The sequence below is a fragment of the Ambystoma mexicanum genome, chromosome 14 (genome assembly GCF_040938575.1).
Source record: "Ambystoma mexicanum isolate Mex_15411 chromosome 14, UKY_AmexF1_1, whole genome shotgun sequence".
Taxonomy (NCBI): domain Eukaryota; kingdom Metazoa; phylum Chordata; class Amphibia; order Caudata; family Ambystomatidae; genus Ambystoma; species Ambystoma mexicanum.
The window spans coordinates 155,335,084-155,352,150 of record NC_090940.1 but is presented as its reverse complement, the minus strand read 5'-3'; the positions used below and the strand labels follow the sequence as shown (position 1 = coordinate 155,352,150).

The window sequence follows — 17,067 nt, the reverse complement described above, 5'->3', positions numbered from 1 at the left end:
CAGTCTCAAACACCTGACTTATAAAACGGCCTTCTTAGTAGCTATTACTTCTATAAGAAGGGTCAGTGAAATTCAGGCTCTGTCAGTGCAGGATCCCGTCTTTACTGTCCATAAAGACAAACTGGTTTTACACACACACCCTAGGTTCTCACCTAAGTTTATATCTAAATTCCACGTAAACCAGTCCATCGAGCTTCCGGCTTTATTCCAGGACCCTCAAAGCTCGGCTGAGGTGAAACTACACACCCTAGATGTGCGTAGGGCGGTCCTCTACTATGTAAATAAAACCAGACCGCTAAGGAAAACAGATCAACTGTTTGTCTCCGTAGCTACAGGCAGAGAGGGGGATCGCGTCTCTAAAGGTGCCATCTCGAAGTGGATTATTAACTGTATCCAGCTGTGTTACTCACTCTCTGAAAGAACTCTGCCTTTCACGCCAAGAGCCCACTCTACTAGAGGCATTGGGGCCACTCTGGCTTTCATTGCAAATGTACCCCTTGACACCATTTGCAAAGCAGCTACTTGGAGCTCTATTCACACTTTTACTCAGCATTACTGCATTGACACCCATTCCAAGGCAGATACACAAGTGGGACAAGCGGTTCTAAGACACTTATTTGCTCATGACCCTTCTCACATCCCACCTCCTTCTTTAGGTACTGCTCGCTAATCTATGCACAGCATGTGATCTAAGCAGATTCCACAAGCCTCAGAAGGGATACATTACTCACTGTAATCGTATTTCTGATGCTTGTATCTGCTTAGATTCGCATGCGACCCACCCTTCCTCCCCTCTGAGAGAAGGCGCATGGTTGCTTGTAGTCTTACCTTTCTATCTATCTGCTTGGATTATCTGTACTCCCGTTACGCCTCATGATACCTCATGTCAGAAAAAATACAATCTGAGGATCCTAGACGCGTGAGGGATCTTGGGTACAGTGGACGTCACACTAGGGATAGTATTACTGGCACGCCCTGTGTCGACGCCCATTTTCGAGTTTCAAAAAACAAACTGTAATACTCCGCCGCTTCCACTAGATGTCGGCCTATGTACAGCATGTGAATCTAAGCAGATACAAGCATCAGAAATACGATTACGGTGAGTAATGTATTATATATATTGATTGTCAAGATGTGCGTCCCTAGGGCGCTGCGTACCTGTGTTTCCTGTAGGCTTGCGTGCCGGGGTCGCCAGGACGTTGCTTGTAGAACGAAAGATGAGAGGGTAACGCCAGGAACCGGCCCAGGTCCCGTCCTGATTGCAGGATTGAAAATGGGTCCGATTCCTGAACAGGGAAGGCCGGTAGATGTAGACTGCGAGCTTGAGTGCGTTGCTGTGATTCTGCAGAAGATGTTGAGAGAAGCCAGCCGGGACTGTAGTATGGCAGAAAAGGCAGACGGCAAGTAGGACCGAACAAAGGCACCGGAGGCACTGGCACCCAGCACAAGGCAGAGGAGTATTCAAGTAAGGAAGGTGGTCAGGCAGGAGAGGGATAGGAGGTAAGGAGGAATAATGAAGGGACCGGGGGTACCAGGCCAGGACCGGACAATACCCAACCCAAGAGAGCAGACCCCCAACCAAGGAACCTAACCACCAGGGTAAGGGAAGGCCGGGCAAACTGGAAGGAAACAAGGGAGGCAAGCGAGGAGACCAAGGAAGAACAAGGATTTCCAGAAGCGAGCGGGAGGTCAGGACCAAACCGCGTTGAGACGCGGCGAGTTCAGATCCAGAAGCCCCTTTATAGTGATTCGGCACGGAAGCGAGACTTGACCCGCAATCCGAGTCGGCGCATGCGTGGAATCACGGTATTCGTGGGAACGAGGCTTGGACCACAAGCCCGTTCCCTACCGCTTCCGCGCATGCACGCATGCACCCCAACTCGCCCGAAGCGGGCCCGCACCCCAAATGAGCGATGAGCTCGGAGAATGCGCCCATGACCAAGGCGAAACCGCGGGTACAGCCGCCAGGCATCACCCCGCCCACGAGGACACGGCCGATCCCGATCCCGGGTGAGTGTCCTAACATATATATTCAATTGTGGCCCTTTAAATTTGGTCAATTGTTCATTCGAAAAATTGTAAACAAACAATTTGGGTAATACCTAATTTAGCTGGTGACGGAAGGAGATTAAGAAGCTATCTGTTGTGGGAAGCTGACAAATTGATCAGTTGAAAGCAAAAACCATGCATTGTACACACACCTTCATTCCTCTCCTCTGTGCCTTTTCTCGGTTTACCAAATTGTATTTACAATTAGTGGGGAAACGATTGAGGGAAAGAGCCCCTCTGCAGGCACATGCTGATTTTGGTCCAACAGTGAAAGCAAGATTTACATTTATTGGCTCCCCTGGCTACTATTTTGCTGTGACCAGACCAATCGTGGTCTCATTCGGAGGTGTCCCCATTCTGTCTTTACAAAGCAAGCACACCCACTACAAAGAGAGATGGTTCCCACAAAAGGTCTTTAGTTTCTCTGGGCGTGAGATAGAGGACCATACAGTTTGGGCCATTGTCTATTAGAGGCTAGAAAGTTTGAGAATGTGTAGTTGAATCCTTGTGTCTTAGTATATAGTGTTCTGGGTTCCACAGTCTGCGAGAGGGAAGGTGGGGGTTTGGTGACATTTGTGGCTTTGCTTCTTTAAATTGAAACCCCAATTTCTGTTTTGTGTTAAAGCATTGCTGCCCTGTATCGTTTATTGTACAGAGTCTTGCATTCACAAAGACTTATGCAGAGTGCATGGATGAAGCCATCCCAAAAAAATGTGTTCTGTAAAAACTAGCTTATCCTTCATTGGATCATTAGAATGTAAGCGGATGAATTCTCTCAAGTGAGTTTCTTGATGCAGGGAAGAGATTCTGTTTCAGAAATACCCTTTCGGCAAAACACTGTTCTAGTAAATTAGGCTATTCTCCAAACATTGATTGTGCATAAGATATAGGCACTAGTTTTAAAGTTGAATGTGAGAAATTGTATCCCTAATGCCCTTGTATTGTACGCCATTTGCCCTGTCCCACACAATTTCCAAAAGATCTCTGGTCACCCCCTATGGTTCATGGAAGGATACATAGAGGGATACATAAAGCAATCTCCGAGGAAGGCATATTGCATGTTTTCAATAGTTGTCCATAGAATGCAGGACTCCATGTAGTGTCTCGAATACTGTCTGCATATTGTAGATTTCCTTTGATGTAAGATCATATTATCTTGCCTTTTTATTCCTTCTCTTAATGGTAAGCATTGTTTTGTTCCAGGGCAAAGAACTACGAGACCGGTGATGCATATAAGAAGGCCTGGTCTGGCGGTAATGGAGAGAATGGCCAAGAAGCAGTGGTTGCACACCAACCAGTTGGTGTCTCCAATGGGCAACAACAAACAAAGGGCGGTAAATACATCAATCGGTAATGCAGCCATTTTACATTCTTATCCATTTCTGTTGACTGGTGTACATTGTTTATATTTTAAAACCACTTTCCTGTATTTTGACAAAGGTGAACCTTACAGGGGTTGTCACATTTTAATTCTGATTTATCGTTTCATATGTTGTTACTGTGCTCCTATATTTCCTGTGCTCCTATATTTCTTTATTATTGGTACCATGCATATTTTTCCTTTTTGAAACATTGAAGTAATCATCATGGTTGACTACCTAAATGGCAATAGACTATATGTAAACATGTAAATTAGCTCTCAAATGACCACTCAAATTGGCTCTTGTTGGCTGCTAGTTTGGAACAAATATGTTATAAAGTAACATAAATAGATTGTGCTCTAGAAGCTATCCGTGGCTCTGCTGAGCCTACCTCCTGTCAAAGTAAGCACAAGGCCTCTGTGGATCACATTGTGCTGCTGTTGGTTACTTTGATGTTTTAAAAGAATAATTATGTGCAACACTACTCCTTTAAGAACACTATCTGAATTTGTGGAAAGCTCAGATGAAGATACCCCTCCCACCGTACGAACTTCCACATCTTGCCTTTTAACAAACTTCCCTCCACCTGGAACTCACCCCTTTCACCCCCATGTGTGATGAGCTAAATATGTGTCTCCAAATGCTCTATGTAAAGAGTTGTGCTGCCTCTTGCTGCCTTTTGTACAAAGGTCTGCACTGTATGAAATAATTGGGACACTGGTGGGTTCTGTAAGAAAATGATTGAACTCTAGGCTTTGGCTGCCTCAACTATTTCACTTGTTTACCAGAAGGAATGTCACTTGCAGGTCTGTCATTCTCCACCTATGCTGCACAGGGGCACATGGACCAGATGGAGAATGGTGGTCTGGTCAAGAACGTTGAAGATTGTGGCTTAGGCCTTTAATGAAAAACTGGTGTGCTGTTAATTGTGTGGATAAAGGCAAATCTGGGAGCAATGTGATTGCACAAGATGTATTTTACGATATTACTGAGGAATAATGAAAACTGTGTTAGCAATATATGGTGGGATACTCTGCTCTACTATTTATTAAGGGCATGGAGACTTGTAGGTGATTGACGTTGCTCTGTATATGAATGATGAAATGGACACAACATAACACAAGGCAGTGGTCGGGCTTTTGGACAATTTCTGGTTTTCTGTATAGATGTGACATTTGGACTTTATCTACTTTGGATTCAGATACAGATGGCCTTCTCAGCAGGTGCTGAATAGTCTGTTGGTTGAGTTAGTTTGAGTCATTAAGTCCTAGAGGTTGCAGTCCTCGACCATATTTTAATTTGGATAGTCTCTGTTGGATAGTGCCTGTCTTTGCATGTTGGAAGCCTGTGATATCACATGGAATGTTGTGCTGTGAATGAGAGAATGTTTGGTTGAGGGTTCCAAGCCCAGGCAGTTAGAGAGTCCCTGCCTTGGGCGATGGGTGCCAGTGTTTTATGTTCTATATAACTTAAGATATAATTGTAACTTAAGAAGCTGTTAATAAACCTGAAGTAACCTACAAGAAGCCTAGAGGTCACTTCATTACATTTTCGACGAGCTGGTCAAAAAGAAGAACCTATGCGTGAGAAAAAGAAGTAAAGCTGTTGATTCTGCTGCGGCGGGTGCAGAAAGAAGGAAGAGAACACACTGCCCCTAACAAGTAAGACCCATCACCCAGGGAAGAAAGGGACGTAAACTCCAGCGCAGTATCCACAGAAAAAGGAAGATCAGAAAAACCAACTGCCACTATGCACAATTCCATAAAAGAGGAAGAAAATGATGTCAGGGTCAGTTTGGGGTGTTGTACAACCCCAATGCTACCTTGCAATTTTAACGAAGACCCGTTTAGGATAACTATGAGGAAAATGGCTGAATTAGACGAACAGGTCAATCAATCCATTAATATGATGACCCCACTTGTTCATAGATCATCCAATATGGAGATTTCAAAAACAACTTGCAGAGAGGACATTATGAAAACTCACAATGAAACAATAGGCGAAGGAGGTTCTGAAGGGATTTTGCATGCTTTATTATACTATCCTGAACAAACTAAAGAACAAAGAAGGCTCATAAATGATGATCCTGAGGGGAGTATATCTGATAGTGGCAACTCTGAACATCAATCACCTAGTGCCCTTCCAGTGATTACTAAAATACTAGATCTTCTTGACAAGGGCCATGAACTTACACACTTGGAACTAAAGAAATTAAAGGCAATTATGCATTATCTCTGTTCCAAGATGGATAAAATTGAGGGCTTCATAACTGCAATTGATACCCTGAGATCTATGCAATATGAAATATGTGGCCAAAGATCTAGAGAGGCTCCAAATGAGAGCCACGAGAAAAGTACGCAATGTTCGCAACCTGTTCACCTGGAATGTGACAATACTAGACAATCACATGGGGTATCATTTGAGCTGCTGAAGTGTAACTGTGAGAACGATCTGAGAGAGATTAAAGCATCGTTAACAGCATTAAACGATACAATTGTTTCACAACTATCGAATAAAGCACAGCCTGTAGACATGCCGCTTAGTCCTACTGCCAAAGCTCCGATTTTAGAGCTGCCGGATAGCCCATCTGTCTTGTTGGATGAAATTGAAAAACAAAAAAAGGCAGAGATTGAAAATATTCCTACTGAAATAACCCCCACCTTTGTCTCGCCGGGCTAAAAGGATGCATATGCGTGCTGTGAAAAGACTTGCCAAAAGGAGTGAGGTTTTATTACATGACAAATGTATCAATGGCAAAGAAAATAAAATCAACTTCTATCCTAGAAATTGCAGATGAGTAGCATATTGACTTGGACCAATTGTCCAAAGAGAGTCAGGATGCCCTTACACCTGCAATTGAAGTAATAGCGGACATGAGAAGTGGAGGTCTTAGTACCTCTTCGCTAATGAAGGAAGACGTGTACACCAATACGGGAATGATAAAAAATAGTATCACGCAATCGGCAAAATCAAATTCTCAGAAAACCATAATTTCCAAAACTGTGTCACATCAAAAAATAGGCATGATTATTCCAAAAGACCATGTAACCCAGGAAAAAGAAAATGAAAAATCGAACATAGATCTCCCTATTAAAAATTCGGCAAAATCCACCTTAAGTAAATATTTCCCTATAGTAGGCAGATGCTGTACGTCAAAAAGTCAAATGAAACATCAGGACGGAGGGGTCGGCGTCTCCCTAAAAACACCCATAAGGAAATCCTATAGTGAGATTTGTACTAATGTCCCAAATAATCGAATACATGTAAATAATGTATGCATGCTGAGAAATGAAAAACAATTAGAAGTCGGAAACAGAAATAGTAACATAACGAATGTAATATGTGATGATTCCATGAGGCTTGAAAATTGTTTATTGGACATAAAGCAAAATGTAGTAATGGTAAATGGCAAAGGGAAAAAAGTGAAAATGGTTGAGGCACTTTTGAGGACCCAGCCTGGGAACTTATCAATAAATGAAGTAAATAATGTAAATCATATGAATACTCTTTATGCCCCGAGCAATATATCTGTAACGCTCACCTGATTCCCACGGAGGCGCAGGTCTGGCTTCGAGTGCTGATGCTTCTTCAATGGTGAAGCGCAGGACTCTGAAGATGGACAGGAAGGGCCCTCTACTCTGGCTTCTCCGGCTTGCAGGAATATTCCCCTGTGTGTGAAAAGGGAGTATTACCTACTGACTGAGTTATGCTCAAGCCTCCCACTCTCTTCCAACCCTCCACGATACCCTTCCACGATTCCCGTGAAGTCTCACCTTAGGGTCAGGAAGGATGAGCTCTCCATCCTGCTTCTGATGCAGGGGCGCGTTGAAACCCAGTTACTTCACTGGATTGAGGATTGATGGGAGTTCAGGTAAGCTTGACTATTCAGGTAAGGCTCTGTAAAAGTTCAGTTGCAAGTTCAAAAGTCCAAGCTTAATAATAATGTTCATTGTCTTTTTGCAGCAAGCGCTAATGCTTATGTCTTTTTTCCCCTTAGGGGCCGGGGTTCGGAATGCCGGAGATATGGCGCCGACCCGAAGTGAAACGTGCAGTTCCAGTTCCAGTAAATGGCAGGTTAGTTCTGGATGAGCGCTCGGGAAAGGTCTTTGCATATGCTCATTCAATGTCTTTGTCTTTTTTCCCCATAGGGGCCGGGGTCCGGAAAATGCCTGGAAGCGGCAAGACCCGAAATGAAATGAGGTAAGTCTTATTCCCTTCCTTCTCTCACCTCTTATTCTTGTCTTTTTCTCTAGGCTCTGGGAAGTGGCTGTGTATCCGGATGATCGCTGCTGAAGATGGAGGAACCCAGGAAAGGTGAGTGAAATGCAGCGCTGCAGCGATCATAACGAAATGCTTTTAAAAATGTCTTCCCTTTCAGGATCGTCGGTGATGTCTCCGTGGTGCAGATTTAGCTGGTAAGGTCTCTTGTCTCCCTTTGCAGGTGACCCAGGATACTGACTGGCGTAGCTGAAGTCCAGATGCAGGAGCTGACACGGTGAGCGTCCAGCTGCGAGGAGCAGAACAACGCGAAGCGCGAGTTGCTGATCGGGTGTGGTTTCAATTTCTTTGGAAGAAGTTCCAAAAGTGTATCCTTCCTCCGATCAGGTATGTATCCTTCCCCGACCACACCCGGGTGGAAAGTAATCCCACAGGTAAAGTAGTTCCATTCAGGCCTCAAGAGGGCATGGATGAGGCAGAATGGTCTGCATCAGGTAAGTGCACATTAAAACACTTGAACACATGTCTAGCTTTATGAGCCTGGGGCCTAAGGCGCCAGGACAGGGGTCCAACATGAGCCTAGCGCCATGAGGCGTCCCCCCCCCCCCCCCATTGGGTTACTAGGCTCCCACAATCTCTCCTGAGGTCCATATCCCTTCCAGTCAACAAGATAGAAGAGTTTCGACTTTACTACCTTGGAGCCTAAAATGTCTTTAACTTCGAATTCTAATTCCCCTTCAATTTGAACTGGATCTGGAGGCTTGGACAATCGGGTTCCTGGTTGTACGGGCTTCAAAAGTGATGCATGAAAAACTGGATGTATACGCATGTTGGACCGTAGATCCAGTTTTAAGGCCACTGGGTTGATTATAGCCTTGATGGGATAAGGTCCTATGAATCTGGGATTGAAGGTTCGCGGGCCCTTGAGGGATAAGTGTTTAGTTGCTAGCCATACCTGGTCTCCTACTTGGTAAGGCGGAGTTTTACTCAGGTGCAAATCTGCATTTTCTTTATACTTTTTCTTGGCTTGCTGTAAATGAGTTGCAGCTTCTTTGAAGGCTCGGGTTATTGTGGAATGCAGATGATTTACTGCGGGCATTTCCAGGGTCAGAGGTGGATCTAGGTCAGAGGTCCGAGGATGGTGACCATACAAAGTATAAAAGGGGGTTTGTCCGGTTCCAGAATGCACTGAATTGTTGTATGCATATTCTGCGATCCAAAGGATGTCTTTCCAATTTAACTCGAATTGGTGTAACATGCACCGAAGATATTGCTCGAGAGTCTGATTGGTTCTCTCGGTTTGTCCGTCGGTCTGGGGGTGGTGGCTGGTGGATAACCGCACATCTATTTGTGCTAGTTGGCAACACTTCTTCCAAAAATGGGAGATAAATTGACTTCCACAATCCGAGACTAATATGGAAGGGAAACCATGTATGCGAACTACATTCTCCAGGAATTCCTTGGCCAAGGTGGAAGCAGAAGGCAAACCCTTTAAAGGGATAAAGTGGGCCATTTTGGTGAATAGGTTCACAATTACAAGGATTGTGTTGTAACCAGCACAAGGAGGCAGGTCGGTTATAAAGTCCATTGACGGGGTGTGCCATGGCGCCGGTGGAATATCCAAGGGTTGAAGTAGGCCGGCTGGCCTTTTCTTTTGAGCCTTGTTTTGGGCGCAAATTCCGCAAGACAGAACAAAAGACTTTGTCTTTTCTCCAAGAAGGCCACCAGAAGTGACTTTTAATTTTTTCCTCCGTTTTAGCGATACCAGGATGTCCTTCCATTAAAGATTCATGATGATGGGCAATAACAAGTTCTTGCAATTCTTTACTTGGCAGAAACAACCGCTCCTGGAAGTAGGGTAAGTCGTCCTTAACGGTGTAATGAGGACCCTTCTGACTCCATTCCAGTAAGGTTGAAGGGTCTAGAAGTTGTTTTACTTGCGTTTGGATGTCCTCAATAGTGTGCAATGAGGTTAAGCCTAAGATTCTTTGCTCAGGTATGATGGGCACAGGTTCTAAGCTCGAATTAGGTTCTTCCATGCCAATCCGGGATAAGGCGTCCGCTTTTCCATTCTTGCAGCCAGGGCGATGGGTAATTACAAAATCAAATTCCGCAAAGAATAGAGCCCAGCGGAGTTGTCGTGAAGATTGAGCTTTGGCCGTTTTTAAATACTGTAAGTTTCTGTGGTCCGTAATTACGGTGATGGTGTGTCTTGCCCCGAGAAGGTAGTGACGCCAAGCCTTGAAAGCAGATTTGATGGCCAGTAACTCTTTATCGGTAATTGCGTAGTTGATTTCAGGAGGAGAACATTTTCTGGACCAAAAGGCCACTGGGTGTAGTTGGTTAGTTTTTGGGTCTCTTTGCGACAGGATAGCTCCCATGGCCGAACTGGATGCATCGGTTTCCACTATGTACGGGAGATCTGGGTGCGGGTTCTTCAATACAGGTGCAGAGGTGAATTTGGTTTTCAGGTCCTGGAAGGCTTGTTCGGCCTCAAGAGTCCATTCGAAGCGTTTGTTTTTCTTTAGGAGAGCGGTGATGGGTTGGACTGTTCGGGAAAATTCCGGGATGAATCTTCGATAGAAATTGGCAAAGCCGAGCATGCTCTGAACTCCCTTCACCGAGCTTGGAGAAGGCCATTTGAGGATGGCGTCCACCTTTCGCGAGTCCATTCGGACTCCTTGAGGTGTCAGGATGAATCCGAGAAACTCAACTTATGTGGTATGAAAAACGCATTTTTCGAGTTTTGCAAATAGTCTGTGCTGGCGCAGTTTCTCAAGAACTGCCCTAGCATGTTTTCTGTGATCAGATTCTGAAGAAGAGTACACCAGGATGTCGTCAATGTAAACAATGACACAGACATCGATAAGTTCCCGAAGAACATCATTCATAAAGTACTGAAAGGCGGCAGGTGCATTGCACAAACCGAAGGGCATCACCTGATATTCGAAGAGCCCAAACTTGGTGCGGAATGCAGTCTTCCATTCGTCGCCTTCTTTTATGCGCACCAGGTGATAAACTCCTCGGAGATCTAGCTTGGTGTACACACAAGCGTCTTTCACCTGGTCGATAAGCTCAGGGATCAAGGGCAGAGGATAACGATTCTTAATCGTTATTTGATTTAGGGCGCGATAGTCTATATACGTTCTAAGGTCGCCTTCTTTTTTCAGCACGAAGAACAGAGCTGAAGAGACAGGAGACTTGGACGGGCGAATAAAACCATTGGCTAGGTACTGATCTAAATACTGACGCAAATGCAGGTTCTCGGGTTCCGTAAGAGCATAAATCCTACTACAAGGTAGTTGAGCATTGGGTACCAGATCGATTTGGCAATCATAAGACCGATGGGGAGGTAACTTGTTAGCCTGTTCTTTCTGAAAAACGTCTTGGAATTCTTGGTATTCTGACGGTAGCTGTACAGGGGTGGAAGTTGCTGAGGCTATACCCATAGCTGGATTTCTTGGATAACAAGTTGGTTCACAATCAGGAAAACTTATCTTCTTTGCTCGCCAGTCAATTCTGGGATTATGTATTTCTAACCAAGGAATTCCAGGAATTACTTGAAATTGTGGGGCCTTGATCACATCAAACACGATATCTTCCCGATGTCCATCCTGACCCACCAGTGTCACTTCAACAGTGGAATGCGTTACAGGCCCTGAGGCTATTTCGGTTCCATCTACTGTAGTAATGACATGCTGGGTTACTTTCGGGCGGAGAGGAAGCTTAATCCTGGAAGCCAATTCACGGTCTATGAAATTTCCAATAGCTCCACTGTCGATGTATGCTTTTATAGCATGCAACTGCTGAGGCTGTTTTGGGTCCACGAGCACCATTGGCATGACAAAATGCGAGGTCAAAGAGTTAGTTTTCAAGCTCGGCAAGCGGACCCCTACGCTTGCCGGGCTAGGTCGTTTCCCGAATCAGGTGTCACTAATTCGTTATTAGTAGCTCCAACCACCTTCTTAAGTGGTTTAACTGGACAATTTCGAAGAAAGTGACCGGAAGTGCCGCAATACAGACAGAGTTGCATTTGCCGCCTTCTTTCTCGTTCTTTCTGCGTTAATGGTCCTTTAACACCACCGATTTGCATAGGTTCAGATACGTCGGTACTCTTGGAGTTAGCGTGGGTTTTGATCGGTGCTCGTTTTTCATACTTGAACCGATCTGCTTTTCTATTTTGAAGTCTGTGATCAAGTTGAACCACCAAGTCAATGTAGTGTGCGCAGACCTTGGGTGGGTTTACTATCTGAGCTAAAACATCCTTAAGCTCTCCGCTCAGGCCTCGATGAAACAATGTGATCCTTTTGCTTTCTGGCCATCCAGTTTCCACAACAAGTCTGTTAAAGGTGGCTATGTAGGACAGAAGATCCTGATTACCTTGTCGTAAGGATAGCAGTTCGTTATCAAGGGCCTGTCCTTGAGAGTGTCGAGCGAACAATCTTTCCATGCTGGCCTGGAAGCCCTGAAAATTCTGGAGAATGGGATCATCCTGATTTACCAATGGAATAGACCAATCGGCAGCACTGCCACTGAGGTAAGATAGTATAAAGGCTACCTTGGTCTGGTCGTTAGGGAAGGCTCCGGGTCTGCATAGAAAGTGTAAATTACATTGGTTCATAAAGACGGCATATTTCTTGGGATCCCCCCGCAAAACGTTCAGGCGGGGCCAAAGGCATGTGTCCAGGTAGATTAATTTGTACCGGGTTACTCAAACCCATTGATGTGGAAATGTCCCCGGAATTAGGTAAAGGAGTGTGCCCTGCCTGGGCCTGTAATAACCTTTTGGCTAGGTCATCTGTTCTTTTCTTGGATAAGATCAGTTCTCTTTTGAGAGCATTAGTCTCCTGGCGGGCTGAGTGCACCTCCGCCCGTAATTCCCCCAAAAGCTGGGCCAGCTGGTCAGTCTCGGAAGTCTCCATAGCGCCCGGGTGGGAAATTGTGGGTAGGCTTCGCGTTCTGTAACGCTCACCTGATTCCCACGGAGGCGCAGGTCTGGCTTCGAGTGCTGATGCTTCTTCAATGGTGAAGCGCAGGACTCTGAAGATGGACAGGAAGGGCCCTCTACTCTGGCTTCTCCGGCTTACAGGAATATTCCCCTATGCGTGAAAAGGGAGTATTACCTACTGACTGAAATATGCTCAAGCCTCCCACTCTCTTCCAACCCTCCACGATACCCTTCCACGATTCCCTGTGAAGTCTCACCTTAGGGTCAGGAAGGATGAGCTCTCCATCCTGCTTCTGATGCAGGGGCGCGTTGAAACCCAGTTACTTCACTGGATTGAGGATTGATGGGAGTTCAGGTAAGCTTGACTATTCAGGTAAGGCTCTGTAAAAGTTCAGTTGCAAGTTCAAAAGTCCAAGCTTAATAATAATGTTCACTGTCTTTTTGCAGCAAGCGCTAATGCTTATGTCTTTTTTCCCCTTAGGGGCCGGGGTTCGGAATGCCGGAGATATGGCGCCGACCCGAAGTGAAACGTGCAGTTCCAGTTCCAGTAAATGGCAGGTTAGTTCTGAATGAGCGCTCGGGAACTGTCTTTGCATATGCTCATTCAATGTCTTTGTCTTTTTTCCCCATAGTGGCCGGGGTCTGGAAAATGCCTGGAAGCGGCAAGACCCGAAATGAAATGAAGTAAGTCTTATTCCCTTCCTTCTCTCACCTCTTATGCTTGTCTTTTTCTCTAGGCTCTGGGAAGTGGCTGTGTACACGGATGATCGCTGCTGAAGATGGAGGAACCCAGGAAAGGTGAGTGAAATGCAGCGCTGCAGCGATCGTAACGAAATGCTTTTAAAATTGTCTTCCCTTTCAGGATCGTCGGTGATGTCTCCGTGGTGCAGATTTAGCTGGTAAGGTCTCTTGTCTCCCTTTGCAGGTGACCCAGGATGCTGACTGGCGTGGCTAAAGTCCAGATGCAGGAGCTGACACGGTGAGCGTCCAGCTGCGAGGAGCAGAACAACGCGAAGCGTGAGTTGCTGATCGGGTGTGGTTTAAATTTCTTTGGAAGAAGTTCCAAAAGTGTATCCTTCCTCTGATCAGGTATGTATCCTTCCCCGACCACACCCGGGTGGAAAGTAATCCCACAGGTAAAGTAGTTCCATTCAGGCCTCAAGAGGGCCTGGATGTGGCAGCATGGTCTGCATCAGGTAAGTGCACATTAAAACACTTGAACACATGTCTAGCTTTATGAGCCTGGCGCCTAAGGTGCCAGGACAGGGGTCCAACATGAGCCTGGCGCCTAAGGCGCCAGGACTGCGTCCAAAGGGCCCCAGCTTGGGCCCGCTGGCACTCCCCTGGGGGAAATGATGACTGCCTCTGGGGTTGCTGGGTCGGACCTGGCTCCTTGGAGATAGGCATCATGACAATATCTATCCATGGTCCTGCATTAAGAAGGTCCTTACCTGAGAACCAAATTAACATGAATAACTCATATAAGGAAAACGAATCATCCAATAGCAAGAGTACATTTTCACTTGAGCCAAATCAAAACGCAAATGGTATTAGTAGAACTTTGCCACTACAAGCTCCCTGTGTGGTTACTAGGGCATCTCCGATAGCTGTAATATCAACAAATACAGAAATAAACACACCTTCCACCAGGCCACATCAAATTGAATCTGAAAGACAGTATATTATTGGATTTGAGGGGGATGAAAGGACATTGGCGGATAATCTCATTAATCGATCCTATACATTCTCCGTATTCTCAAAAATACCTCAATTGAGAATAATTAAATCTGAAGATATTACAAGGATTTCTTTGGCAAGTGCAAACAATCACAGGGCTATTTGTTATCTTAGCTCTGAGGCCATAATGAAATTCATCTGGTTTAATCGTGAGGAAATAAAAAATGAGGGTTTGACGCGGTTTACTTTTGATTGTGAGTCGGAGGCGATACTATTCTTAGAAACACCGGGCAAGGGTATTGAAAAGATCGAAGAAGCAGGTAGGCTTTGTACGCAATCTGAAGCAGGTTTGGAAGGAGGGATGATGGAAATATTGAAATTTGTAGCCAATACAAAAGGGCTACCGTGGTTGGAACCTATGCTTTCGGCAATTGTATGTCCAAAAGCATCCATTCCTGCCAAATAGCCATTCAATAATATGAGCATGCAAATTATATCTTGGAACTCTTGTGGATATGTAAACTTAATGAAGTGGCACTCCGCTTTAACCTATGTAGACCAACCAACAATAATAATGGTACAAGAAACGATGAAAACTGAGCCATTCGTGATACCTGGTTACTTAACTTTTTCTTCACCTGCAAGAAGATCTCTGCTCGGGCGTCCATCTGGGGGTCTGATGGTTGGAGTTAATATATCCTTGCAGGCTCAAGCGGAATTGGTTTGGGAATCTGCCAGTATGTTGGGGATCCATCTTATTATACCCTCACTTAGATACTCCTCACTCATGATAATTTCCCTATACTGGAATCCTGTCGCCTCCTCAGTTGAAGAGATGTTGGACGAACTAGATGCATGCTTATTATACATATCTGGCAGATACCAGACTTGTGAAATCATTATGGGCGGTGAATTTAATTGTGATTGTAGAGATTTGACTGAAACCCATGAATTTAAATCGTCCACCCTTTCTCGCAGTAGAGGAGTTAAATTTAGAGAACTCCTCACAGAGTGGGATATGGATTTAATGGTGAGAAATGATATGAAACTTGGAAATACATGGGCAAGAGGCACGATGTATTCAACGATAGATTATATATTTGTATCCCACAATCTTATCATGCATATGGCACCCCTAGTAATAGGACAGATTGAGATTGGAGATCATGCACAACTTTCTACTTTTATTCAATTGAAATGTCATTCGCTTATGCCAAATATAACCTTGGCAGTGGTCGAAACTGATCGTCCTCTGCATTCCATCAGATGGAATCGAGGGACCTGTAACTTTGTTGTTAAACAAATATCCTCAGAGATTGGGAGGATTAGACGAGCAGGGGGAAATTATGAAAATACACTGTGCACGCATTATTCCGATATAGTTGCCACAGCACTTGAGCGGTTTTCCAAAATACAAAATAATGTGAAACATACACATCCATATGATCACACATGTAAACTATTAAAAAGGGATAAGAATAGGGTGTTGAGATATTTAAAGAAAAGCAACTCGGGCATCGAAGATAGCAAGGCAAGGAGGAATAGAATTTCATCAGCATACAAACATAATTTGAGATCTGCTCGTATTTTAAGATACAACGAGGTGAATTGTACATTAATTCGCGCCATTCTGGCTCATGACACACAAGTAATTTGGCGCACCTTGAAAGCTGATAATAAATGTGTGGCACTGTTCTCGTCGAATTGTATTCCCGAGCAGACATGGCAAACATTTATAAAGATAAAATATCAACTGCCTTGCGAATTTCGTTTTGTCCCAGATGTTTCTCTAGAATATTCTAATATACCAAGGCTGAAGTGGAACTGCAGTGATATTATTTGGGCAATTTCCAGGTTGTCATACTCAAAAGCTGCAGGACCTGATGGTCTTCCCCCATGTCTTTATAAGGCGGATCCAGTGTTGTGGGCTGGCATTATAAATAATAAGTTCGACTCTATCATCAGGTCCGGGGAGGTTCCACCTTCATAGCTAACTGCTAATATAGTACTCGTGTTTAAAAAGGGTGATCCATCTCGCCCAAAGAATTATCGTCCAATATCATTAATTGATACTGAGGCTAAGATTTTTTCAATCCTTCTCTTATATGAATTAGAGAAAGTAATTGGGGTCAATGACATGTACTCGAAATACCAAACTGGATTTAGGAAGAACATGAGCACAACCCTAAACGCTTTTATTATGTTGCATGTTATTGCTGGAGCAAAAGAAAAGAATTCTAATCCTGTCTATATAGCAATGATCGATATGAGCTCAGCTTTCGACACGGTCATCCGCAATCTATTGAAAATGACGAAGATAGGGATTCCAACTGTGCTGATGTAATGGATCATTAAGTTGCACAAGAATACATCGTACAAAATAAGAATTTCACCAGAAGGTGACACTACTGCTCCTATATGCACAACAATTGGTTTGAAACAGGGTTGTAACCTTGCGGCCACCCTGTTTAACTTATACCTATCTGACCTGGGTGAGAACTGGGAAAATGGGAATTTGTTTTCTGTCAAAGTGGGGAGTATTCAGTTGAAATGGATTGCATTTGCTGACGATATTATTTTGTTTGACCCTACCCCGGTAGGGCTTCAAACTAAACTCTCATTATTTGAGACTTTTGCAAAAGCACATAACTTGACACCTAACCCAGCGAAAACTGCCATTATGAACTTTGGAGTTAAATCAAAAAGAGGCAATCTTAGATGGCAAATATTGTATACACAAATTCATTGTGTGAATAATGCTATCTATCTAGGGTATTATTTATCAGCCCTCAACTCCATTAACTCTTGGTCTAC

The 17,067-nt window shown here is 44.4% G+C and overlaps 1 protein-coding gene across 2 annotated transcripts in view; it reads left to right on the top strand.

The window, feature by feature from the left end:
* LOC138527536 (synaptosomal-associated protein 23-like) overlaps positions 1 to 17,067 on the top strand; it is a 358,067-nt gene that overhangs the window by 216,022 nt on the left and 124,978 nt on the right. For both annotated transcript variants that reach the window (XM_069638783.1, XM_069638784.1), the window contains exon 6: positions 3,253 to 3,399. In XM_069638783.1, the coding sequence (XP_069494884.1) occupies positions 3,253 to 3,399 (147 nt within the window). The remainder of the gene's footprint in view (positions 1 to 3,252; positions 3,400 to 17,067) is intronic.